The sequence below is a fragment of the Caenorhabditis briggsae genome (assembly GCF_000004555.2).
Source record: "Caenorhabditis briggsae complete genome, chrIII, whole genome shotgun sequence".
Classification (NCBI taxonomy): Eukaryota; Metazoa; Nematoda; class Chromadorea; order Rhabditida; family Rhabditidae; genus Caenorhabditis; species Caenorhabditis briggsae.
Genome location: NC_013490.2, coordinates 7,615,722 through 7,643,212, shown reverse-complemented (window position 1 = coordinate 7,643,212; position 27,491 = coordinate 7,615,722). Strand labels below are relative to the sequence as shown.

The 27,491-nt window shown below is 39.9% G+C and overlaps 4 protein-coding genes across 4 annotated transcripts; 2 read left to right on the top strand and 2 right to left on the bottom strand.

Annotated features, from left to right (window-relative positions):
• Window positions 1-550: 550 nt before the first annotated feature.
• CBG25929 lies at window positions 551-769 on the bottom strand (the record flags this gene model as incomplete). The annotated part of the gene is made up of 1 exon (XM_045244027.1): window positions 551-769. The coding sequence occupies one exon, from the start codon at window positions 767-769 to the stop codon at window positions 551-553; it is 219 nt and encodes a 72-aa protein (XP_045099850.1).
• Window positions 770-1,071: 302 nt separating this feature from the next.
• On the bottom strand, window positions 1,072-2,802 carry CBG16552 (the record flags this gene model as incomplete). The annotated part of the gene is made up of 3 exons (XM_002641825.1): window positions 1,072-1,221; window positions 1,901-1,997; window positions 2,651-2,802. 3 exons carry the CDS (start codon window positions 2,800-2,802, stop codon window positions 1,072-1,074), a joined length of 399 nt encoding a protein of 132 aa, XP_002641871.1.
• A 2,718-nt stretch (window positions 2,803-5,520) lies between these two features.
• Window positions 5,521-8,187, top strand: CBG25928 (the record flags this gene model as incomplete). The annotated part of the gene is made up of 4 exons (XM_045244026.1): window positions 5,521-5,545; window positions 5,998-6,157; window positions 6,199-6,362; window positions 8,003-8,187. 4 exons carry the CDS (start codon window positions 5,521-5,523, stop codon window positions 8,185-8,187), a joined length of 534 nt encoding a protein of 177 aa, XP_045099849.1.
• Window positions 8,188-11,702: 3,515 nt separating this feature from the next.
• Window positions 11,703-27,087, top strand: Cbr-ten-1 (the record flags this gene model as incomplete). The annotated part of the gene is made up of 17 exons (XM_045244025.1): window positions 11,703-11,835; window positions 12,482-12,560; window positions 12,603-12,736; window positions 13,017-13,111; window positions 13,162-13,291; window positions 15,538-15,592; window positions 16,270-16,380; window positions 16,997-17,206; window positions 18,709-18,804; window positions 18,851-19,261; window positions 19,307-20,568; window positions 20,617-22,425; window positions 22,482-23,596; window positions 23,646-24,002; window positions 24,256-26,748; window positions 26,798-26,925; window positions 26,976-27,087. The coding sequence occupies 17 exons, from the start codon at window positions 11,703-11,705 to the stop codon at window positions 27,085-27,087; spliced, it is 8,730 nt and encodes a 2,909-aa protein (XP_045096000.1).
• Window positions 27,088-27,491: the final 404 nt, after the last annotated feature.

Sequence of the window (27,491 nt, the reverse complement as noted above, 5' to 3'; positions counted from 1 at the left end):
ACACAATTTCGATTTCTAAGCGAGTTATCAGCCGGCCCAACCGACAAGTTTGAAAAAAACACTCAGCGTCTACGCCTTCTTTGACTATATTCTTGAGATGGAGGTGGAGGTGCATTTCCATAAACCGCTGGTGGATAATTAGCATGTTGAATTTCAGCTTCACGAGTGCGACGACGTTTGCGAAGAATTCTTCGGATGATAGCAATAATGAAAACCATATTAGAATAGAAATAAACATGAGTTTGGAATAAAGGTTTTATAGGATGAAAATAGGAGGAGGAGGCTTCGAATTATGTTTGCTTTACTCTGATGTTGTTACACCAGAGGCACAAATTGCGTTCTCGATTTTCTGATTCGGCCGAAAATTAGTTAGAATAGATATTTCAATATAAACAACAATAAATAAATACAGATTTTATTTCGCATATTCTGAAATTTAAATGGTGTCATAATAAATCTTCATCTTCAATTTTTTATGTGGGTTTTTTCATCGACAACAACGACGTCTTCTGAAACTAATTGATTTTCTTCCAAAGCGATTAGAAAGCAATTACCTTCCGCATCCTTTCTGTGGTGGATAAAACGCGGTCTGTTGAGATGGATCCTGTGGATAATAAGCTGGTGGAGGTTCATTGAATCCACTAGCTTGTTGTTGAGCTCCAGGCATAACATAGACAGTACGATAAGTCACATCACTGGAATAACTCTGATTCCGACGACGTCTTCTTCCTCCAAGAATACGACGAAGTAAAAAACCGAAAGGTAGCATTTGAAAATAGAAATGAGAACAGCGAAAAAATGAGCAGTGGTCTACTTTCTTAGGTGCCTTTGTTTGCTCATTGAGTAAACAGAGGCATTGGATGGCCTTTTGTGATCAAATTTCTGACATTGGGATCGAGTGATGTGTGTTTTTTTGAACTGAGAAATATCTTGAAATCTTTCATAATATTTCAGAAAAAACAAAACGAATTTGGTACAAACTGATAGTGAAGAACAATCAAAAACCCGTTGCGAGATCAACCGATTTTTAATGATAAATTGAACTGTTTAAAAAACAAAAAATTAAAGATCTTAGGAATGAATATAGATAATAGTAGGTTTCGAAGCAGAAGAAGATCTCATACGGTAGCTGGATGTAAGAGTTGGAGCAAGGCTTGTTGGTAGATTGTTCCCAGATTTGTGGATTGTGAAATGAGACTGACGCCGGGTGGATGGAGAGTGCTGAAAATGGAATTTGTTGAAAAAATATTAGAAAAATTACAGATATCTGAACCTGTAGTTCCTCAAAACTTTTCTAAATCTTCTCAAAACTTCTTACAATTTGAAAAAAATCAATAAAATACTTAAAAAACGAAGGGTACTGTAGTTTTGTGAGGAATTCGAAAATTAAAAAAAAAGAAGATTACTGTAGTTTTGAGATGAAACTAGACAACTTTTAAAAAATTAGAATTACTGTAGGTTTGAAAGGTAATTCGAATGTTTAAAAAAAGACTACTGTAGTTTTGAGAGAAACTTCAAATTTTCAATTTTTGAAAAAAGTTCGATTTTTCCCAGAACCACAGTAATCTTCGAAAATTCGAAATCTTCAAAAAATGAAGATTACTGTAGTTTTGAGAGAATTTTTGAGAACTACTTTACTCAGTTAATCTGCTGCTCTTCTTTTTTCTCTCTTTCACTGCGTCTCTATGAGTCCAAAATTCATCTTATTTGCTCAATCAAAATTTCTGTTTACTGCATAACATTTATCACTATTGGTTATCATATCACACAAAACTCAACACTAATTCTTGTACTCACAAAGTACCACGCCTAGCCCCATGACTTTTTCCCGCTGATTCAGTAGTTCTAGATCATCACTTTCGGTGATTCATCGTCTCTCCTCAGAAAGTTCGTAACTCACTTTATTATCAGTGCTTCTGCTGACGTGTTTCCTCTCGACGGTAACACTCTGACTCCGGTTTCGGATGACAACCTGCGATCCACGTTTCACTTGAATTCTGAAAAAAACTCATATGGGTTTTGAGTAGTTCGGAGAGGAGATGGAGACACAATTCAAAGATCGGTTGTAAAAAGTTAATAGAGAATATTTAATTCTTATCAAAAGGTATAAAAATGGTCTCGAGGTGAAAAAAGTTTATATTTCATTTCTTCGCAGTCGGTTATCAGGGAATCTAGCTACTATTAAAAATTATCATCAACACGGATTTTAGAGTCAAAAGTTAATAAGAGGGCAAAATACAAAAGTTGAAATCAGAAACTACAGTAACCCAGTATGACCATTTCGGTTTGCAAATTGTTTGCATCAATGGCACAAAAACAAAATATGTACTTGCAGTTTTAATGCGATTTTTGGTGGTTTTTGAATTGTTTTTCAATTGGCTCTTTCGTACTTTCTTCTCCATCTGACGGAGTAGTGGAGCTGATAAGAGGGAAAGACACATTCTCAACATTACATCACAAAATCCTAATTTAGAATTCTAAATTAAGCTGACTGAGTAATCGAAAACTCATCATTCGGCTTAACCCCACGTCATCATCATTCTACCTAATTTCTATTAATGGTGATTTCGAAATAGAGGAAAAAATTTCTGTTTTCAGTTAAGAATAAGCAATTTGATAAAAGTTTTGGTGAATCATCTGTAAAGCTTACCTCGTTTTTTCGCGAATTGAATTATTCGTTGCTGGAATATTGAGAGATTTGGTTCTTGTCTTTTGTGATTTTCCACTCTCATCTGAAGCCTTGTCAGTGGTTGCACGACGACGGAAAAGAAGACGTCTGAATAGAGCAAGGAGGGTTGACATTTTGAATTCTAAAAAAATTGAAATTGAATATTGTGCAAGTTTTACAATAAAAAAGAAGAAGCAAGGGAAGAAGGAAAATAAGGAAAAGAAGAAGACAAAGAGAAAGAAAGAATAGGCAACAATGGAAGAAAGAAAGTAAAAAAAAAATTAAATACGGATTGAAAAATATTGACCATTGAAGACAAAAAAGAGAGATAGGACTGATTGACAAAGAAAGGAAAATATAAAGCCTACGGCTCTTATCAGTAATCGAGTACTGAAAAGAGATTGATAACCACGTGAAGTGCCGCCAGAAGTGGGCGGAGCTCTACTGAAGGAGAAGAGGAAAAAGAGGGGAACAGATTTATTTAGTTTTTGAACTCAATATTTTTCAGAATCTAAATGATATGGAACAGGAAGTTTAGTGTTTTGGGTACGAAGACTGAAATACAGGGAAATAAAAATTGGAGCGTTGAGTTTGGAGAGTACTCTAAATGAAAAGGAAGAAGCAAGGAAATTCAGAACTCTGTGAAAGAAGGGCCTCCTAATTTTTAACCTTGAGCCAATTTTTCTCGGTCCCTGTCAAAGATTCAAAAAAGTTGTCAACTGATAAATTGTTTATCATAGAAAAATTTTGTCAGTTGACTTTTTTTGATATCTTGCATAGAAATTGAGATAATTAATATCAAACTTGACAGTGTGAAAGTATAGCAACTGAAGGTTTCTGTAATCGGTTCCCAGGAATATTTTAAATCCATCTCCTGGATCTCCTTTCTGTTTTTTGACCTGATTCGAGTTTTTTTATTCATCGTTTCGGGAAACTTTTTGAACCACCTTTATAGATTGGAGTTCAGTCTATACACTAGGAATCGAAAACGTTTTTCATTGAATAACCAAAATTCAGAAAAATTCTATAACAGATTACAGAAAGGTATCGATTCCAACGTCCTCCATCTCACGCACTCCAAACTGGAACAGAAGACCAAATCGAGTAGTATAGCCCAAAGGCCCAGTATGGCCCAATGATGACCCAAATTTCGCAACAACAAAAAAAGACCCTATCCCATATTTCAATTTTTGTCATTGTATTTTTCATTTTGATGTGATTTCTATCACTTTAATGATCCACAATTGAGTGATATGCTTGCTCTCGTCTTTGTGCAACTTTGATATGTTCAACCTTCTTCATTTATCTCTCCGTCTCCTACTCTTCTGCACTCTCTCGCATTTAAGACACACGGCTGTCAATGTCTAATGGCTCAGCGGGAACTCTTCAGGAAACATTGAAAAGGTTCTCATCTTCTATTTCTTCTTGTTTCTCCCTCGGAGAATTTATGTCGCTTGTTCTTTCAGTCGCCAAATTTATCTTTGGCTGATATTGATAACAGTTTTGGTTTCGACGAAATGTCGTTTTCCTTGAAACTTTAAACCTTATCTTTTTCTATTTTTGACACCGAAAGTTCGAAAAGTCAAAGTCTTAAAACTTAGTCCAGATGTTACTACTGCTTCTGGACCAGTGACTGGATAGACTTTATAAAAAACATCTTCTTTAGAACATGATCGTTTTCAGGATTCTCCTATGAATGTACCTCGACTATTCAAAACGGCTACACCGGATCTAGTCGCGCGGAAGGTATTTCGTATCAAGACGGTCAGGCGGGACGATGATGGTAAGGGTTTTTTTCTCAATTTTTCATACTTGACTAGTCACGAATATAGCTTCATCCTGTAGAGATGATACTATTAGCATACCGAGCCTAGAGGTGGGGTTTCCGGCTAATAATTATTGTTGTATGGCACTCATGAAGATGTGTGAGATGCAACGCTTCGTATGAGAGACGCAGAGCGATTCTGAAGAGGGGAACAATCTGAAGATTACGGTAGATGTGGCAAATGCATGACACCTGGTGTGAGCTCAGCGAGATTATTGTATAGAGAAGTCAAGATTGACTCAAGAAAATGTGTTGTATTATTTGTTTCTCAATATCCAATGATATTTTACTTGACTCTGTGAAAGCGGGTTTGTAGTTCCGGTACTAACAAGGACTATTGTGTTTTGCTATTTCGGACATTGATGTTTAGCCAAGTATTTTTATATGATTTCGGAATGTTTTATCTGATGAAAATTGCACACTTTTGTCACTTGAGTATCATTTTTACTTTCTATGTATTTTCTTGTTTAAAAAATGCAGCAAAAAGAACGAAAAAATATTCAAATCAATGTTTGCTAACCTACGACCCCTATATTACTATTCTATTCATAGAAAAAACCGAAAGAACATCGTGCCGCCTCAATCAAAACTACTTTTTTCTCACTTTCGTTTTGAGTGTCCGCATTTGATTCAGTTCGAATCAATTAATTTTCTTCTTTGTTTCAAGTGAATCGATGATTCATCAGTCTGACGGAGCTTCACGAGGGCTCTTTGAGCACATCGTTTCACAACTTTTCCCTTTTCTCTATACTTTTTCTTGATTTATTCTGTTATTTTTATAAAAAAGAACTGAAATTTTTCATATGGGAAAATATCCATTTATTTATGGCGATTTTTCTTTCTCATGCCATATCGCATCAATTTCAAGTTTTCCCTTGTGAGAAAGTCCATCGATTATGGTAATAATCGCTTCCTCCGTGAGAAAAACGCAGGAAAGAGAAATTTTTAGGTACTACTGCCTTTTTTAGTATTACTAGCTGTTGCCTCCGAAAATCATTGCTCCTAGTTATTACTAAAGATTCAACAGATGGGTGAGGAGAAGAAGGGTAAATGTGAGAAGATTTGGAATGAGGAGAGAGAGAGAGAGAGAGGTCCAATTATTTATAGACATACGATATTTAGATATGTATAATTTAGTCATCGTAGCTTCCATATGCTCAGTAGAAATGACTTTCGACTATTCTATATTCGCTTGAATGGGTAAAAAAAGCATGGGCTAATCACCTAATATTAAACAGTTATCAATGACGTCATCATCAAAAAAGTTACAACTTCATCCACATTTTTCTTCATCTATAAGCCAATTCGTCCACTTTTCTTTCTCCCCGCACAGGCAGCTGTTCCTGTGCTCACCAGTTGTGTCCAACAATTCTTCTTTTCCGTGTCCTCTCATTTTCTCTAACACTCTCTTGATCCAGAATAGTATCTTCTTTTTTTTCAACTTGTAGAGTCACCTAATTGAAAACGACTGAATCCTTTTTTACGTCTCAAAATCTTATTTCAGTTACTTCGAAAGTGCCAGAGCCTCCCATAGAATTGACGGTGTGCTCATTAAACAATCCATCGTCGAATGAAGTGACAACGTCTTCTGCAAAAGCAGAAAATACTCACCTTGCTGACAATTCTGCAGAGACGTCTTCAACGGATACTGGAACTATTTCTAGGTAGATTTTGTATGATCTATCGTCACAATGAAAAGGTTCAGAATGGATAACGGCGGATCGAAAGTTCCTGTATTAGCTGTCGGAACGTACCACCGGAAGGAGGCTGCTCCAATTCTGGCTGCCGCTGCGAGACTTGATCTTTCCGCCACCCCAACAACGTCTTCAACGCAACCAATTTCTACATTAACCAAAGACAAAAATAAAGGTGAGGGGGTTCATAATTGTAATAAAAAATTTTCTTTTCTCATTCAACATTTTCTTTTTTTTTTCTATTTTCTCCTTTCTCTCTATTTTACTACCCCGTATACTGCTCATGTATAGTTGTCCATCTTATTCGTTCAGGGCGATGCGTCGGGAAATATTGCTCAAGAATTTTTATTTTTCGAAAAGTAAGTTATCCCGACTTTTCACATAGTTAAATAGAACCTTGAAACCAACAGCTTTACGACTGAATCCTTCCTTTTCGGCGGCAATTTCTCGACACATCTGTTTGTATGCATACACACACAGAAAAACAACCACAAAAGTGTGACCAATTACGGTTTACAGGTGTGTTCTCTGAATAGATGCCGCCGTTCCGATTATTCTTGGTTCGCACATTTTAATGGCCGGGTGTTCCTCCATTGTTATTGTTTCCGGAGCGACTTTTTAGCTTCTTTTTTTTTTGAGAAAGTCAGGGGTGCTCGGGATGGCCTGTTCGGGAATTTTCGGAATCTCGAAAATTCAGATTTTCAAAATTCCGAATATTCAGATTTAGAAAAATTACGGAATTTAAGAATTTTGAAGTTGAATTTTAATTTTCTCATGACAAAACTCCAAAAATTGGTGAAAAATTGACAAAAAGATTCTGAAAACGCAGAGACCCGCAAGCAAATTTGTCGCATCCTCTTTCGACATAACGTAATCCGAAAATCTCTAATTCCGAAAAAAAGCTTCTGAAATATTCCAGTCGGAAATTTCGAATTTTCGAACTCTGTTCTGAACATGCCAGAGGGTGTTCCTTTCATTATGTTTTTCTAAAATTCGTACCGTAAACCTCTATTAGAAGGGCCGACCCTTTTGTTCCAAGGTACCCCCGGAGGGCCCTTCAATTAGAGTTTTTTCCAGCCACTTTTTCCGAAAATTTTCTTTGAATAATACGGTCAATTCTTCCGGAATATTTTACACTTAAAACTTACGGAAATTTTCTAATTTGAACCCTTTAATACAGGTTTTATGGTATCCTAACTGGGTGGTTTTTTCCCGCGCCATTTGCATATCACGATTAGAACATTGAAATATCTATCATAGTTAAAGCTTACTCTGGTTCAATAATAAGTTTGTTTTGGTGTTGTCAGTTGCGGATAAACACATCCCGGTGCGGATCTTTTGAATCGAATGGAATCTCTTTGGCCTTGACTCTTTTCACAAAGCAAACCCATAGCCAGCAGTCAAAAGGCATAACACCTCGCCCATCCCTTCCAATTATAAGCATCGCCTATCGGTGGAGAGGTAATCATGACACTACAATAACCTTTTTTAATAGAACGAAAGTTCTAGAAAACTAACCCTCTGATCAAAATTCTTCTTCATACTTCACTATTCCTCAGCCTTTCAAAAAAAAACTCCTATAAAGCTATTCCGGTGATTCATTCACGGTCCATTTCACAGACCACCCTCTCACCAACACCTTTTGGCTGTTTGACACGACCAAAGTGTCTTCTTTTTTCTCTATCATCGTTCATTTATGTTTCCGTGTCAACTCACACACACACACCGCTCCCTGTACGGATTTTCAAAAAAGAAGTGTCCTACTGTATATGCCCTACGTCCCACATTTTTCAATGACTTTAGTCTGATATGCAGTAGTTTTTGCTATCCTTGCCGCCTGTCTGGTAGTTGTAGTAGTACAAGTTGTATGCCGTTGTACATCGGTATCCAATTACGAACGAATCATCGCTGTCGGCACTGAAGTAGCCGACGACGCCATCGTTATCGGCGTCGTTCAAAAGCTACCTTTCGGATTGGTTCTCGATGCCGCTGTCCTCTAGAAATAACGCTTTATTGTGCACCAGATTTTGTTTCAAGATCGTATTTTTATCTCTTCTATTCATTCATAAATATATTCATCAGTTTTGCACCCCCGATGATACTACTTTTCAATTTAAAAGTCATAAAAGTAGGATATGAACAAACATGAAACCTCGCTATGAAACCTCGCACGCTATCCTCTTTTCGCGGATGCAAATTGAAAAATTCGGGGTGGTGGCAGAATTCAAAATTACGAGAATTCCCCTATTCTGTGAGATACCTACATGCTTTAATATTATTCTGGTATCTTTTAAAAATCGGAGCTCTGGAAGAGAAGGTCCCACAACGACAACTACAGTAATCTAAAAATATATTTATTTTCCGAATTAATTGTCTCGATTTTCGTGCCCTTTCGGTCAATTGTTTTGCTATAAAAGTTTTATGAAGACGAAAATCAGTGAAAAGCGAGAAAATAGATACGAAAAAAACATTTTCTGGTTACTGTAGTTGTCGTTGGGGACCTTCGGCTACGGCCACCGACGTTTCTTTTCCACCAGCACGAAAATACTACTATCAAGTATATTACTTCGTTTTTTCTCCACCTTGCATACTTTTCGATAGTGCTGTGATTCATTTGTTAAAGCTGTATCCTCTGTCTACGTTCCAAGTTATGACTCAATGGGAAAGTTGACGTCTAGAGTACCCCGGAGGGGCAGATGGTGATTTTCTTGGCGCAACACCCTCCCTTCAACAGTCTTGATTCAATTTGAACAGGTGTCTTTAATACTACTTTGGTGAAGAAACAAGACAAATTAACTTGGCGGCAAATGTATTCAAAATCAATAGTAATATCCTCATTTTATTCTTCCGGATTCAAAGAAAAAACAACTAGGTTGACTATCCATTACCCCAATCCCATAAATCACAAAAAATGTTTGGAATTGCGTTGTGTTTATGAGATAATTGTGCTATTGGTCGCTCAAAAACGTTCCTATTCATTTTCACATCCCTCGCTATTTCTTCTCTCTCTTCGAATGGTCAAGTTACGCAATCATTCGCAGACGAGGTGATGGCCCAATCGTGTGTGTTGGTCTCTGCGTTTCTTCGCCTCTCCTGATATCTTTTCCACGGGTCCCGCTAAGTTTGCTTATCGCAACAGGGTACCCTTTAAACGTTCCAAGGACCATCGCTACCGCATTGCCTTGCATCAGGTCAGTTGCCACATGCGTCTTTTCATGATGATTTTATTTATATCTGTGTTGTTTTTATTAGCCTAAACGATTCCCTAAAAAAAGAATAGAAATAGTTGTTCTTTTTTCTCCCAGCCATTTACATATTCATAGTAAAAGAATTTCAAAAATCTGATTGTTTAAAATATGTGCGAAAAAGTAGGCTGAATCTTCGTCCACTTCTTCTTCTTCTTCTTCTTGCTCGTCCCCGTTGGCCCCAATTTTCTCCTCTAGTATATTCCTCCTGTTGGGAGTGGGAGAATAAGATGATGATATTACCAAAACGGCAACTTTTCGGACTTTCTAAAGCACCCGCCGCCCTTCCGTATATGCTTCCTGCCAATTTATTTTTTCTCGCCAACGTTTTTGGAGTTTTTTGCGGTCTTGTCCAGGTTTGGTTTTTTGAAACAACCAGCCTTGCCGCGCCTCCGACGCTTCAAACGGCTGGCTGGTGCGTCTACGGCGCGAGGTTGTCGTTTTGCTCCTCTAATTTGAGTCTCTAGAATCTCTTCTCACTTGGGTTCAAGCGAGGGGGTTAGAAAAAGCGCCCCAGCAAACTCGTAGGCCAGAATAAATTTAATAATTTCAAAATGAACGCGGGTTTGAACTAGATCATGATCTATTTCTCAAAAATCAACGGGTTGCAACGCGCGTATTCTCGCTCATCGTTTAAAACTGTGATACTCAGACAACGAAGTTCGGCAGCGAATTGAGAATTTTTGAAAAATTTACTGGGGCGCGCTTTCTGACCCCTCGCTTGAACCCAAGTGCGATCTTCTTATTTTTCTTTTGACCTGTCAACCCCAAAATTTTTACGGTAGATCAAATTTGTATGGCGGATTTTTCTTGCGGGAAACTTCCCTTCTGGGAAAAAAAACGGAATGACATACAAAGAAGAAAAGAAGAGGACAGTCCATTTTACCACTCCAATTTTTTTATTTGAGTATATGTACTGGTTATCAATTTTTTATCTTTTATAAGCATGGGTTTCGTCAAGTTGTAAATCTCCTTATACTAATACTCTGGACCATTGTTTGCTCATCCAGGCTTTTCTCCCAGCGAGCATGTTGGTCATCGCTGGATTCGTGGATTCGTTGATTTACAATGACCCCAGAAGTATCAAGTTTTTGTTTTACGATTGTATCTCGTCTTTTTATCTTCCGCTCACGCATCCGCCAGATGTGGTCACTTTGCTCCTCCCATTTAGTTTAGAAGACATTCTTTATTATTGTTATTATGTACTCTCGATAACTCTGATGACCCAATGATGTTTATATTGTACAAAACGAGTAAAGGTAAGATGTTCTTTGTTTTTATTTTTGCTGCTCAACATGTGTCCTAAGTGTTTGTCTTGACACCTTCTATCACTGTGCCAGAATGTAGGTTAGGCACCAAAAGTCCCTAGATATATCGAAAGAATATTCACAACGTGCGTATTCACAAATTCTCGTGAGGCTGAACGCGCATAGTTCGATTCATCGAAATGCTATTCAGACAGGTGGGCCCAATGCTTTATTCTATTTAGTGTTTTTCCTGCGCCCAAAGTGCGAGTAGTGTCACTCGTGGAATTGCCCAGATGGTGCCCTTTCTCTCTCACCCTCTCTCTCAAACTTCTCCTATTCAAAAACTATTCCTTTTTTCTCGGGCTTTTTCGGAATGGTCAAAATGTCGCTTTCTTGCAGCTTCTGTTGATAGTGATGACCGATGATTCGCACTGCGCATAATCTGCGTATTTGACAAATGAATTACCTCGCCTCCCACCACTATTTTCGTTTTCATCCTATTCTTCTTCTTTGCTCTTTCTATTCTTTCTTGTGGGTTGAGATCTCGTTTTGACTTTAATTTTGAATAAGACGGAAATTGAAATTTGATCTTTAAAAAAGAACTTCGTCACGTCCGAAGTTTGATTCTTAATTCTTGATTTGCTTGATTCTTAATTTAGATTCCTCTTTCTAGTTTCTACTTATCTTCCCGAAAGACTTAGAAGTTCTAAGTTAGAACACTTGTGAATAAATTCTCCCCTCTCAACCTGCTCTTCTACTCAACAGATGATGATGTTGTGCCGAAAGAAAAAAGACAGCTAGCGGTCATATCATAACAGCTGTTCATTGTTTCTGAGCTCATAAAACTTGTGTCTAACAGCCGAACATCTCATTAACGAGATGAAGATAACAAAACACCTAAAAATTGAGGCAACGCCGAAATCTTGAAAGCGATAGCCTAACGGTTAGGTCCTAATCCTGTATAACCTATTTCCCGAAACTTGACACCTGTTCCATTCTATCAAAACTCACAACTTACCGCCAATGAATCGGTGTCTATTAGCATTCCCATTGTCATCTTCTTCAACATGCCGCGGTGATTTGGAGCGCGTGGAGGAGGTGTCTTTTCTCGTTCAGACAGTCTTCTTCTTCCTCTCCCGCTGTGTTTGTTTGGCTAGTGGACCTCCCACCTTTTCTATTCTGGAGAAAGGAGACGCGGTCAATCGGTCACACCTTTTAGCTACGATCAAGAAGAACTCATCAGCAGAGGATTTTAGATTTTTTTTTTGTGATCCATGTTCTCATAAGAAGCTTGCATTCTTCTCATCTGTTTCTCTTTTCTTGCGCAGTTTAACGCATAATTATAGGCCTATGGCGAAGGAAGATGTCTTTTTTATAAGTTTCCAGTAGATGATGACTCCATTGTTGTTTAAGTTTCACAGATACAGATGGCAAGTGACCTAATTGTACTGATTGACCCTTGAGTGGAGAAGAGCATAACTATTCCATCTTACCACTCGGATAACATTTTTACCTTCATTTTTGAGCCCCAAGATTTGGGAATAGTCAATTTTAGCACTGTCAAGATCCCTGCAGATATTCTCATTTCTATTTTTCATGTATAGGTTGTCACCTCGTTCATTTCCTCTTTCTTTCCTTTTCTCATTCCATGTTATCCCACACCTTCTACTTGTTTCTCTATTAGCACCTCGTTCATCGTCACCCCACCAAATAGTGTTAGGACAGAATCTCGTTACACCTGCGCAAACTATTTGACTCCTTACATACATGATCAAGAAATAATTAATTTTCAAAACTTTCAGAACCCACACAACCGCTACCACATCCAGAAGAGTGCGGGCAGCCGTGCGTTTCGGGACAGTCACAAATGTTCCAACACAGGTGAGCAATACAATTTTAATTCTTCGGTAATCATTGTTATAGGACCACGAATGCACAAGGCCCTCCGCCAAATCGTCCTATGCCAAGGCCTCCAGCCGGAATGATGATGCCATCTCATGAACACGATTACACAAACGATTATGAGGATCCGGAAGAATTGGCCAGAAGTCGAGGAGGTTAGATTTTTCAACAAAACGTATATTTATGAATCATAAGTGTCAACCAGTATCATCTTATACTAGTTGAGTTGAAGTTCAAAAGTGAGCACCGACACATAAAACAATTATTCAAGTGTTCGCATGCATCTTCTCTTCTTTCTCGGCGCCATGCCGCCATTTTTAATAAGCGAATAAAAGCATGAGAGGTTGTGTGTCATAAAACAATGCAATAGAAAATTATCGCAGATTGGAATTGCGAATGAATAGAAAAAAAGTGTAATACAGAAATTGGTTTCAGATGGGTTCACCAATCACTTGCTCATCAAAACAACACCACCACCTCAGTCGCATCCGACTAATTTCAATTCGTATGAGATGTCAATGTCGCAACAGGTATATATTTTGGATTTCATATCTTCTAACTAATATAATCAACATTTCAGCGACGTTCGCAACAAAATCAACAGCAGCCAATGGCACCGCCACTTTCAGACTGTTGGGGAAGTGGAATGCATGATGGAGGTGTGCTTCACAAAAATGCCGACGGAGCATACTATATTCCAAGTGGATCTCGTAAGTTTCTTTTTGATATTTCAAGAGTATTCGTTTCTGTCGGCGATGTTGCGCAACATGCAAGGTCCTTAACTTTCTTTGGGTCAATCTCATACAACAATATCTTTTTTCTCTCAATCCATATGCCGCCAATACAAAACAATCTTTCCGCTTCTACTGCTCCTCCTATGCAAACATTGTCTCGGACCACGAGCCTCCTACCGTATTTAGTTGTAAGATTGACTCCATGTACCAGTACATCTGTCGGTGGAAAGAGAGAAGAGATTGGTGAGAATAGGGAGAGACACACAATTTGTCAGACCTCTGTTGTTTACACTCGGGATTGACCCTTATGTGTCAATGATTGGCGGGAAGAGAGAGGTCCTCTCTCTCTCCCTTCCGGGCCGCTTTTTTACGAAGGTGATTCTGATATGATGGGGTTCATTGAGTAGAGAATTCTTGATTGGAGAGGTATTTCGTTTTACCAGAAAATACCATAAGTCAAGTTTGAGTTATTTTTTCTCAGTTCCTGTGAAAGATATAAAAAGTTGTCAACTGATAAATTTTTCATGATAATATCAGCAGTATTTTGTCAGTTAACCACTTTTTGATATCTTTCAGGAGAAACGAGATATATAAGCTCAAAGTTAACGGGTTGGATGGCATTCTATTAGAGTGCTCAAGGTGTATTGAGAACTTGAACTCGCGCAGAGCACCTAGGCAACACCGACATTCACTATTTTTGCTCTAGGTTTCTGACCCATTATTCTAGAAGCCAACCACTCCAGTTGGTAATTGCAATTGTATTCGTGTAGTCCTCGGGTTTTTACCCTGTTCTTCCCTCTCTAAGCCACCTCTTCTCCCCGGCAATCTATCCGGGTCCGTTCTTTTTTCCCGCACATGGATACAGAAGGACATCGTGTAATGCAACCACCTTATAATTATCGCATTTGGGTTTCCTTCTATCCGCCAATTTACCCATTTTTTTCTAACCTCTCTCTCGAGAAGACACGAACCTTTTCCCGCAAAACCTATAGAAGCATAAAGAAGAAGAAGAAGAAGGAAAAAGAAAACGATTTTGCAGTTGAATTGAAACGAAATGAAATGCAGATCAAATAAGGTGTTGTGTTGGGTATTTCGCAAAAAAAAGTGTATCAGGAATTTGCATAAGGAGATGAGGGAAAAATGATTAGACGGTTCTGGGAAACTACGATTTAAAGAAACTCTCGCTTGAAGATTCTGAAGCAGTTTTAGAAATTTGAAAAGCGAACAAAAATTCGAATTGCCAAACCGTAAACTTTGAGATCAATCATCTCGGTTCATATAAGAGATATCAAAAATCCTTCAACTGATAAAATATTAGTGATGTTATGGTAAAAATATTATCAGTTGACACATTGTTGATATCTTGCACAGAAATCGAGATAAATGAGCTCAAAGCTGAAGGTTTGAGTAGACTATTAGAGGGAGTGCAGTAACATGTATACCTTCTAGACATTATTGTATAGTTTGCATGCGCTTTTCTCTATTTTGTTTTCAAACACAACAAAAACATGATCTCATTTTTCGTTTTCAAGTGTGTCTTCCACTTGTCTAGGTTCTCATTACTACTCGACTCCTCCTACCACCCGTCGTCCACATCGTCAAAAAGCGTTTTGTTGGGGCTTGCTTCTCCTTTCTCGGTATTCTTTTTTCTATGTTTCATTGGCAAAAAAAATAGGCGTAGTCTTCTTTTTCCCTTCATATATCTCTGACTCGGTCGCCTCTAGGAATGTTGTTCTTTTTATATTTCCTCACATCTCGTTGACGCCAGGCCGGTGTTGACGTCCACTCCCGGAGAGAAAACTCCGCCCCCATTTTATGCGAGCTTCGAAACGCTGGGTCGCCGTTTCATTGGTATTCCAGTACCGTGAATACTATGAAGAATCTACAAGTACTTACTCATCTTGATAACCGTTGATTGCAAAGATGTGTAGTGAGTCTCATTACGATGAGCCCATCTACTATGCGTCTACTTCATTGTACGCTGGTCGACAATCACGACACTTTCGAAATTCGATGACATATCGGATATCACCTCCACATTATGCATACTGTAGTACTCCTATTGGGCCGCCGCCACCGGCTCCTAGAGAATCCGTCATGACAACGTCAGATGATGAAAGTAAGATCCCAATTAGGTTAACCTCGTAGTCAGACCTGAAAAGTCACATTTGCTGAAAAACTGCCAGGAATAAAAATTCCATTCTAATGCCTATTTTTTTCAGTGAGAACGACATCATCAACACTTTCTCCCGCATCAGGACAACGCTGTTTGGACCAGTGAGTTTCTTTTCCATTCATTCCTTTCTTCTCAATCCTTTTTTTCCTTTCTTCTCAAAAACGAAATTGTTCTCAAGTGCATTTAACTAGATTAGCTTTTTGGTGGCTCTTGGGGAAAAAGAAGTAAAGAAAGAAAAAGTTGCGAGCTCATGAGATCCGGAACTCTACTCCAACGGACAGAACATGACATGAGAGCCGGAAAAGGTTTATTAAGGGTGATTGGGCACGTTTTGGATATCTTGGCGGCTCAATGGAGCAGAAGAAAGAGCAATCTAAGAGTTTCCAGCCAGTTACCGCAATCTTCGAAATTTGAAAAATCGAGAAATGTTGATGGGAATACTCGTGTTAAATATTCCGAAAATCGTCTACCCCATAAGATTCACATTCAAAATGCACTGCTTCCTCTCATTTCTCGGATCTCAGGTGCCATCTGACTTTAGTTTTCTTCTCGGAAACATTGAAGAGATCCCCGAGCAAAACAGCGACAGCTATGGCTGCGAAAAATCATCAATGATTCATCAGATGAGAATTCGAATGAGTTTCTTTCAACTCGGACTTCGGCACATAGAAAAAGGAGAAATACACATATAGAAAGTATGGGATGGGAAAATAAAAAATAAGAAAATGATGATGAATTAATATCTAGAATAGCCCAAAGTACAGTAGTAACTCTTAAGAATTCCAGGGGGAGGTCAGAATGTATCAATTCCCTCTGTTATTCTTAATTTCCGATATTTGATTTTGATTGTTTTTCCGGTGTGCAAGAATTATCGAGAAACGGACCATATGCTCTTTATTCTGAACAAATAACAAGACTATATACTCAAAACTGAATTCAGAGTTCATCTTCGTATCCAACTACCAACTAGCTTTACGAATAATTCATTATTTTCCGCTCGTTTTGACTTCTCGTGTGGATCTTCTTGTCGTCGTTTTTCGGATTTGAACACAACTTTTGAGGTGGATATATAGGGTTATACCTTCCAAGAGAGATGAAATTAAGGGTTAATTTAGGAACACCTGTCCGTTTTTAGGTTCCCAAAACACGCGACGTAATTGCACTTTATGCGGTAATTGTGGTCGGATTAGGGTTCCGAACTGTCTGTTTTCTAAACTAATTGAGCGCATCAGAAATGCACCTATCAAAGGTAGCTCCCAGTAGGAAACTCTTATTAGTTGTCTATTGTTCAGCACTTGACTAATAAACTAGTTAACCTTCTTTTCTTCATCTCTCCCATGGAACGTCGTCCTCCGGAGAGCTCAGCGCAGAAGATTAATTTTGTGTCAAACGCGGCACTTCTTCAATTCAAAAGAGTCTTCCTCTTTTCAAAAGTTATCCTAGCTTCATGTTCTTCATTTTTCTCTGCTGACTCTTTCCAAAGACCACACACACAACCTTCAAAGTGTTCTAATTGAAATCCGTGTGTGCGGGGGCAGTCACACATTTGCAGTGCTTTACGCTGCTCAATTAGCGTCATTTCGAGGTGCTCTTGTGTATTCTGAAGACGCTGAGGAGAAGAAGAAGAAAATCATAACATTTGTTCCTTGTATACATGCTCGACTCCGAAGGCGTCAAAGCGTATGTAATTATTCTAATGCGAGAAAAGCTGTGGAGTGTGGGAGCGTGGGAGTCAGAAGGAAAATCTTGAAATTTTCGAAGAAAATTGTTTTCAGAGAAAATCGGAACATTTTCTGAAAATTGAAAGGGAGAAATGATAAAAAAAAATTTAGAGAGAGTTAGCTGGGTCAGCAGACAAATCGAGGAAAATTAATTCCGAGAGGCATAGCTACCGTAATTCGAAATTTGGAAAGTTTAACAAAAGTTTTTCGATTCTTTGTTCTTTACTCAACAAGCAGTATGGATGCGCTCTATTCAATAGAAAAGTGTCAAAAAACTTGCCGAAAATGGGGGGAGCAAGAGATGTACTAACGAGAAGGATGTGCTCCTCAAGAAGGATGTGAAAGGCGACGACGACTACAAAAAGAAACATTTCTCCATTCCCGTTTTTCTATACTTTTCGATCTTCTTAGGAGATCCTTAGGTTTCAAGATACCAATATACGCAAAAAGTTCATTCTCCTATAGGAAAAATAAATGAAATTAGGTTGAGCTGCCAAGTTTAGAGCTTCCACACAAGACCCCGATGCTCCCAACGCAGCACAAATTGCCGTCTTCTCCTCATAAAGTTTTATTACACCACCGCAACCGTTGGACCTCATGGTGGCAATAGAAGGAAGACGGACAGCAGAAGCAGAAGGGTACACAAATTGAACCCATTTCGTCTATTGGCATTTTTCTTCTCCCATCCCCAACATCCCATTTTTGTCGTGTTCTAAAGCTACTAGTCAACCCGTTCGATGCTGTTTTTTTTTTTATTAATTAGCTTCAATCACCATATGATGATCCTTCATATTCCATTGTTCTCCCAATGACACAGCTTATGACGTAACAATAATATGTACGGTGGGGAAGCAGAAGAACATTATCCCTCCTCTTTTTTTTTCGATGTGACTACTGCGCGAAGTCAAGCACTATGAAGAAGACGACCAGAGAAAATGAGCAAATTTGACTAATTAATCAGATTCACACATATATACATACATGAACAACGTTTTCAAGAGCTTTGTAGATTGTTTATGAAATTATTTCCCAGCAACTGTGACACAACTCTCTAAATGTTTGACAAACATGGCTGTTACCATATCGTCTGTTGGCATACGGTCGTTGGGAACAGTGTCATCTGGAGATGACAGATTGTTATCTCACCTGCTCTATTCGCTTGGCTACCCGGTCAAGTTTATAGTGGCCAAAGAAGATAGAGATAGAGATCCAGATTCTTGTCTATCAAAATATTTCCGTATCTGCACATGTGCTAGCAGTTTTCCTCATTTTATTCTATTTTCGGATGGAGCAGAAGGTTTCATTCTATTACATAACTCTAATCTATAATCTCTTCCTCCATTCCGGTTCCTCCCGCATCCCACCCCCAAACAGAACATTCCCTTTTCATGCCCTTGTACATAACCATAATGGGATCATCATGTGCTTTCCTTAACCACTCATGCCTTCTTTAGAAGTCCCCATCTTGCTCTTTTACTTATTTCTTTTTTTTTCAGACCTCATTCTTCTGGAGCACCGAACACAACATATTCGGATGCCTCTACCACCTTGTTAAAATATCCTCCACCAGTAGGAACTTATCAGAATAGAAGGTAACAATCTCAAATTTTCGTCTTTTAAGAATAACTTCGTTTTTAGAAGGCAGCAAGTGGGCACTATGAACAATGGTGACCCGGGAGTCGGTGGACCACCAATATCAGCGACAAAAAAGAAGAAAAAGTTTGATGAGGAAGGAAACAGTTGTTCCAAATGGCCTTCAAAATGGAATCTTTTATTAGTTGCTGCTCTTCTCGTCGCCCTGTTCATTATTTGTATTTTACTTTGTAAGTTCGAGTTTTTTTTCTTTTTTTTGCAATTTTACTCCTACTTTTCAGTCCGTGCTCCGAATTATGTGTACACTCAACCTGCTCCATCGTCTGATTCTATGTCGTCAGCATCATCCGCAGCTGTAAGTCGATATCAGGATCTTGGGCTTCGAGCCCTTCCGCCTGCTATCAGTCTTGGAGAACGAGTTGATGTCGAATTCTTTCCCAAATCAATGGCAACTACGTATGTTCATGAAAACCGCTTTTAGTAACCATATAATAATTTTAGGGAGCTTACAATTTCCAAACCATCACGAATTCAATTCAACGCCACCGTCGGATCAGGAGCTCAACTTGTTCTTTTGATGTCAGCCGGAGTGCATCCTAGTCTCAGTCTTCATGATGCTCTTTTTCCAATTCGTTCTGATCGAATTCGCGACCCCAAAGGCCCTACCCATATCGTTGAAGAGTTTGGTTCTCGTAGTCGTCGAAGCATTGGGTCTGGATCTTCACGTCACCGAAGCGTTGAAATCCTGTCTCCTCGCAGTGCCATTTTTGAGCAGTTTTTGTTGGAAGGAAGGCACTACCTGACATTTATTAATGAGCGAAGTCGTGTCGAACCCATCTCGTTTGTAGCAGAAGAAATTCAACGGCTAACAACACCTCCCAAAACATCTCCCGGTGTTTCTGGATCAAAAGAGCACCCGTTGGCATCTGTTCTTCTGTGCGAAGCAAATTGCAATCAGCGTGGTGAATGCGTCAATGGAAAATGTCATTGTGCTCCTGGATACACCGGTCGAGCATGCGAAGAAGCAGTCTGTCCAGTGGTCTGCAGTGGAAACGGAGTCTTCTCGGGTGGCAGCTGTGTATGTAAATCTGGATTCAAAGGAAAGGAATGTGAAATGCGTCACAACTGGTGTGAGGTGGCGGACTGTAATGGCAGAGGACGATGTGATACCGATGGAAAGTGCCGTTGCAATCCTGGATGGACTGGAGAAGCGTGTGAACTCCGTGCCTGTCCTCATGCTTCGTGCAACGATAGAGGTGTATGTGTTAATGGAACTTGTTATTGTATGGATGGATGGAGAGGCAATGATTGCTCAGTTTTCGCCGACGCTGTTGTTCCTCCTCCGCAAGCCCAGTCTCCAGTCAAGAAGTCTTCCGAAGACTCCACCAGAACCCGTAAGAACCCAACAAAATCAACTGTTTCAACAGAGAAGAAGAAGGAGAGCCGCGAGCTCCAAACATCAACCATTTCTCCAGCAGTTCAAGTTTCCCAATCACAACACATTTGTTCTTCACATGGAACTCTTGTCGATGGAATTTGTCAATGCGAACCTGGATGGAATACATTCGATTGTTCTCAAAGATCGTGTAGCTGTGTGAATGGAGACTGTCTTGACGAAGGATCTTGTCAGTGTTGGAGAGGATGGAGAGGAGCCAATTGCACAGAGAAAAAGTGTGCCGTCGGATGTGAAGATCATGGAAAGTGTAAATCTGATGGAACATGTCAATGCTCGGCTGGCTGGAACGGTGACAATTGCTACCTAGGTTGGCGTTATTAGTGAGACTAATCGAAATTATTGTGTTTTTTTGCAGATGGATGTCCAAACCAATGTTCTGGCAAAGGAGAATGCGTAATGGATCGTCGATCATCAGAATGGTCATGTCGATGCCAAGCTGGGTCTACGGGAGTCGATTGTTCAGTCCCCGTCGAAATGCACTGTGATGATGGGTTGGACAATGATTCAGATGGCCTTATCGATTGTGATGATCCAGAATGCTGCTCATCCCCATCATGCTCTTCGGAATCTGTTTGCTCGACTGCTGCCACACCAACTGAAGTTCTCATGCGGATGCCACCAATATTCAACGCTAATTTCGCACAAAGAGTTGGATTCCTAATAATGGAAAAATCAGTTCAGAGCTATACGGATGCTTCGCAGTTCAGTGAATCTCTCATCTCTGTTATTCGTGGACGTGTTACATGGAGTGGTTTTACTGGAAATTCAGAAGATCTTTCGACACATGCTAACAAGTCTACTGTCTCTCTTGTTGGTGTTCGCATTTCTGATTCAGCACACCCTCTTTACGGTTTCACTTTGACGCGAGAAGATGGTTATTTTGATCTGACAGTCAATGGTGCACGGAGTGTCACTCTTCAGTTTCTACGAACACAATTCCAATCTGTTAAGAAAACTGTTTACGTTCCTCCTCGCCAAATCATTCACATTGATGACATTATTCTTCACAGACAATCTGGGTCATTTGCTCCTGTTCTTACGACGCCTCCAGCCAGAGCAAAGTGCTCTCCAACTACAAGAAGACTACCGGAAGTTGTGCTTATTTCAAATTGGCAGTACACTTCGGATGGTGTTGAAACCGAAAAATCGACTGATTCGTCAAGACTTGTCGTAGATTCTAGATCTATTGTAGAGTCACTTCCAATCCAAGGAACCGATGTACGACTGGTTTATGACTCGGCAAGATCTCTAGCAGCTCCGTCGACAATGCTCATCGGTTTGTTAGACGATCGAGTTGATAAGGAGCTTCGGAAGATCCATTTGAACATTCGATTCGCTGGACGTCGATTTGATCACACTTTGGCTCCACGAACCAACCTCACGCATGTCTTCGCATGGGATAAGAAGAACGCTTACCGTCAAAGTGAATCTGGACTGATACCAGTGACTGTTCAAGTGGGATACGAGTATCAAGGATGTGAGCGATCTAGTGAAAGAGTTTGGCAGACAAGAAAGTCTCATATGTTGGGAGCAACATCTAGAAAAATGCTTGGAGGAATGTGGACAATTGATGCTCATCATCATTTGGATATTGTTAACAGTGAGTTTTCGAAAGTAGTTCATGAGATCTCAATTCACACAATTTCAGATATCGTGGAAATGGGAAATGGTGGCTACCGGCTAATCAGCGAAGGCGAGCCGCGTGTCAGTACTTTGGCTGGAATCGATGGAATCAAGCGAGATGTAGAATGCAGCAAATGCGACGGTAGAATCGAATCGATTTCGTTGTTCCGTCCGTCTACTGTAGTTCATGGACATGATGGAAGTCTCATCATTGGGGATCACAATTTGATTCGACGAGTTTCCCCTGATGGTCAGGTGACTACGATTCTTACCCTGGGATTGGCTGACACTTCTCATTCTTACTACATTGCCGTCTCACCGGTTGATGGAAGTATTGCAATTTCATTGCCACTCCACAAACAAGTTTGGAAGATTTCGAGTGTAGATCCACAAGATTCTCGAAACAACTATGATGTGTTGGCTGGAGATGGAACCGTTTGTGGGTCAGCTGTAGATTCCTGTGGAGATGGAGCTCTTGCTCAAAACGCTCAGCTTATTTTCCCCAAAGGAATTGCTTTCGATAAGAATGGAAACCTATATCGTAAGTTCAACTCATTATTTTCCACGTTTGACTATTTCAATTTAAACAATTTTTAGTGGCAGACAGTCGTCGTATTCGTGTTGTCGACACCACAGGACATATTAGATCGATCGGCGAAACTACACCCGACCAACATCCCATCAGAACATGCGCTCAAATCACAAAGCTCGTTGATCTCCAAATGGAATGGCCAACTTCTCTTTCTATCGATCCAATCACTGATTCTGTTTTCGTCCTGGACACAAACGTCGTTTACGAAATTGACATTGAACATGACGTTATCACAATTGCTCTTGGATCCCCAACCACTTGTGATCTTGCCAATGCAACATCAATGGCTTCAGCTTCGTCTCATGCTGCTTTCACTCTTGACCATAGACGTCATTTGATTCAAAACGCAAGAGATATCAGTGTTGGTTCAGATGGATCAATTTATGTTGTGGAATCAGATGGAAGAAGACTTAATCAAGTTCGAAAGCTGAGTTCTGATAGGACAACTTTCTCTATTCTTATTGGTGGGAAAAGTCCTTGCTCCTGCGATGTTGCTGCTTGTGGATGTGATGATTCAGTTACACTTCGTGAAGTTCCTGCTTCTCAAGCTCATCTGAATTCTCCTTACGCTGTTTGCGTGGCACCATCTGGGGACGTCATCATTGCGGATACTGGAAATTCCAAAATCAAAAAAGTGTCGGCTCGTCTCGCCAAATATGACGGAAGATCTAGATCATACGAAGTTCCGGATGTAGAACGTCAGGAGAAGTACACCTTCAATCGTCATGGACAACACACATCTACCGTATCATTAATCACTGGACGTACCCTTTTCAACTTCAGTTATCAAGTTGATTCTCCAACTGCGATGATGTCTGAAATTCGATCTGCATCTGGAGTTGTTCTGAGAGTTTTGAAACGTAACGATTCTGTTTATGATTTGGAGACAACGCTTGGCGAAAGAACTACATGTACTATGTCAACATATGATGGTACTCTTGAACAAGTTTCAAAACGAGATTCTGCGACATCGAGAGATGCAACTAAGTTGTCATACGTCAAAGGACTGCTGTTCTCCAGAATCGATGTGGCCACCGCCGTTGGATTTGAATATGATCAGTACGGTAGAGCAAATGGATTGAAACGAGATGGAGAGCACTGGAGTTTGGGAGAGGAATTTGTAAGATTGTTTATTGTAAATCGTGTTACCAATTGTCATTTATTTTCAGATATCCATGGGACGAGTGAACACTGAGGTTCTACTGAATAATCACCGCTACCAGCAAGTAAGACTGGGCGATGGAGATCTAGCTGTTCATGGAACAAACGGTGCTTCCACTCTTATCAGTCTTCTTCGAAACGAAGGATATTCTTTGACATCTCCTCATGGAACCTCTTCACTGTTTGTCAAAAGTTCCACGATACCGGATGGAGGTGGTGAGCCCGTGATATCTCGTCGAAGAACGACTGTTCCGGCTATTGGTAATCCACAACGAAGAGCGTTAACTACTCAATGGGATTGGAAGCACGTTGCACGACGTGGTGATGATTCGGACAGTAGTCTCGGAAGACGACGAGTGGCGGAGGTCCGGTTTCGGCCGAGGGTTGGTATCGCGGTTGAGAAGAGTTACTGATTTTTCTGTAATAACTTGATAATAGAAGTGTGTCAATTAATGTGCGTGGTGTGTCTAACGTTATAGATTCTCCGATTTTCTTAACAGGAAAGATTCAAATTACACACTCACTAGATTTGTAGTGAAGTTCTACCATCTTCTCACCCGAACTAACCCATCGACTGGTTTCCACTTTTAAATCATGTTCTCAACTATTTATTTTCAGATCAATGGAGTGAATATGTTCTCCATGGATTATGATGTGAAATCGAATCGTGATACACTGCGCCTTGGTTCAACTACGGAAGATGCTCAATCACTTCTTTTCATTGACTACACTTCGTCAGGACAGGTGAAACGGATTTCTGCTCCGGAAGATTCACAAATGGCTGAAATGAATGTCACCTGGGATAGCACCGGAAGAAAATCAGAAGTGACTTGGGGCTCCTGGAAGATTCGTTTTGCATTTGACAACTCTAATCGCCTGACCGAACATTCCGTGGATGGAGCGAGAGTTCCGATCAAAATGAGTTACGCTGGGGCATCGAGAAGACCAAATGAAATTCAGCATGATGGAGCTAAGTGGACAATCCAATACGATAACTATGATCGTATAAAGGAAGTGTTGAGTAAATCGCAAGAAAGTACAACATTCTCCGCAATCGCTCTAGGTGGAGACGAATGGGTTTTGAAAAGAAGAACATCACTGAACTCGAAGCCTTCACTCGTTAGAATTGCTCGAGATGGGCGTGTTCTAGAATCGACAACACCAGATGAGATGCACCATTGGCTGGAAAGAAGAGATTCGGCTACAGGAAGAACAACTGAGATTTTGAACGACGAAGAAACGACGGTTGTAACATGCTGGTCTTCAGAAGGTCAACCGATGTGCTCAAGAAGTCCGGACTTCCACGAAAATGTCACACTGCAAGGACATCTTGTGGCTAGAAGAACTGTAACCATTATCACTCCAACCTCCTCTGAACCATCCATATCATCTTCATTTACTTATGAATATGACGATATGCTTCGTGTGACCACAATCCAACCAGTAATCGAACAATCAGTGTTAGAATCAATTCAACTGACATATGACGATCGACGAGGGCATGTGGCATCCGTCAACGGATTGACTTGGGCTCGTGACACAACTACATCTAGATGCCAAGGACATGGAATCATGTACGAAACATCGAAAGCTGATGAACATCATCAAGTTGTTGAGCGGAAACTGATATTCGGAAGTGCTCGTGCTTCACTGAAAATTGGAAGAGATAAGGCTGGTAGAGCTTTCGAATCATTATTGGAAATCGTTTCATCCGGTTCTGAACAAATTCAAAAAATTACTAGAACTTTCGATGCTGCCGGAAGAGTTGCCAGTGTAGAGAAAACAGATCAAGAATCAACACGAATTCAATATAATTCTGATGCACGCGTCGAGAAAATCAATGATCGAATTGTAGAGTGGAATCGGGGAGGTGCATTGAAGACGTTCCAAGAGGTACCATATCAAGTTGACTCCATTGGTTGGGTAGTTCGACGTGGAAACGATACAACATTCGGATATGATGGAAAAGGTAGATTGGTGTCGGCTACGATTCTGAAACCAACTCAAATGAAAATCAAGATCGTATATGACAGAGAAGATAGAGTCGTTCGGATTGATAACGGACGAGATTCAACTAATCTCTACTATGGTTACGTTGATCATCCTCGTCTCGTTTCTCATTTCTCGAAGAACGGAAAAATTTCAACGATTTTATATGACGACGACTCGATTCCATTCGTAATGAAGTCAGATGACGGAACTCATTATGCACTTCTCACCGATGAAACATCCACAGTTCGGGCGATTATTGGAGATTCGAATGTTGTCAAAATCGTCGATCGATCCGTTTTTGGAGCAAGTCTTTCGACATCTGCATCCCAAGTTTTCTTGCCCATTGGATATCTTGGTGGAGTTGAGATTCCCGAGATTTCAGTTTCCATTTTGAATAACGGCCGCCCGTTGGATCTGCACAGTGGACGATATATGTCAATTTCACCCGATGCTATTGTACGACTAGATTTGAATGATCAATGTTCGAATTCTATAGACTTGATGGCTTTGGAAACTGATAGACAGCCATTTAAGGTTGAGAATATTCCAGAAGGTTTGTTGTTGTTTTCAATTTTTTTTTTCTTATCTTTATGGTTTTCAGACTTCTCCACATGGTTCTCACTCGCTGGACTTTCAAGCAATCTATTGCCGTCTGCCCATCTTGGTCTTCCTGCTTCTTCTCCAATTGTTCATCGTCTTCTATCTTCCTTCCCTCGCAAGCTCCGCCCACTCACTCACCTGACTACTGTACTTCCAACTAGTCTCGCTTCTGATATTCCTGTGAAATCCACTGAAACTTCCTGGTCAATCGATGATGTTGGATTTTCAAACTTGCTTATTCTCAATGAAAATGTAGCAACAGAAGAAATTCAAATTGAAACGTTGCCAGATTTGAAGCCGGAAGAACGAGAAGTTATCACCAAACTGTTTGATGGAGTCAAATCGTTGAACTTTGCCTCTTGGGGTTTAGTGCCAACTCGTCATCTGTGGAGATCACCTAACTCAAAACTGGAGCTCAGTTCAACCTCGTTCCCACATTTCACAATGGCTGTAAACAAAGAAAGTGTGGAATTGAGAAACGGAAAATCTAAAATCGTTGTTCATTTTGCCGATAATAAGGTTGGTTTCAATTTTGGGTGTCAGATAGATATAGTTATTTCGCTTTCAGCAACAAATCATCAAAAGAATAGTTGACGAGTTGAAAACACGCGAAAAGATTGCTGTCTGGAGAGCAGAACGAAAAAGGGCGGAATCTGGAGAGAAAACATGGCGACAATGGAGTGATCGAGAAACTAGGTGAGAGAAAAAGACTTTGAATTTATTGTTTTTCAATTTTTCGTTTTCAGAGAACTCATTTCGAAAGGATCAGTTTCTGGTTACGATATTCAAATGAAGCCTTCTCATCAATCAGGTCTTCTTGCCAGTGTTCATTCGTGGAAATTTCAAAAATCCGGATAAACCATTACGTTCTCAACACAATACGCTATTCTTCTAGTCCCAGTTATATCAGCTTCATCCATCCCATTTCCCATTCCCATGATTTTTTTAATTCACTCGGTGCTCTTTTTTTTGTTCCCATCTTCCCCTTTGTTCCCATATTCTAACTTATTTTTTCAGTTTTCCAAAATCTGTAACACATCCAAAAAACGGGTTCCCTTAATTGCATTTTTGCTCTCTTTTTCTCTTGAAACACGGGAACTTTAATTCATTTTTAAGCTCATAATCATTGTTCCAAGCTGAGCTTTAATAATTCACACCTTTACTTTCTCGAAACCCCCCTCACCAAACTCATGACGTGTCGTTACAGTATGCCTCTCTCATCTTTTGTACCAATTTCTTTAGAATTTCTCTTGTTGCTCTTG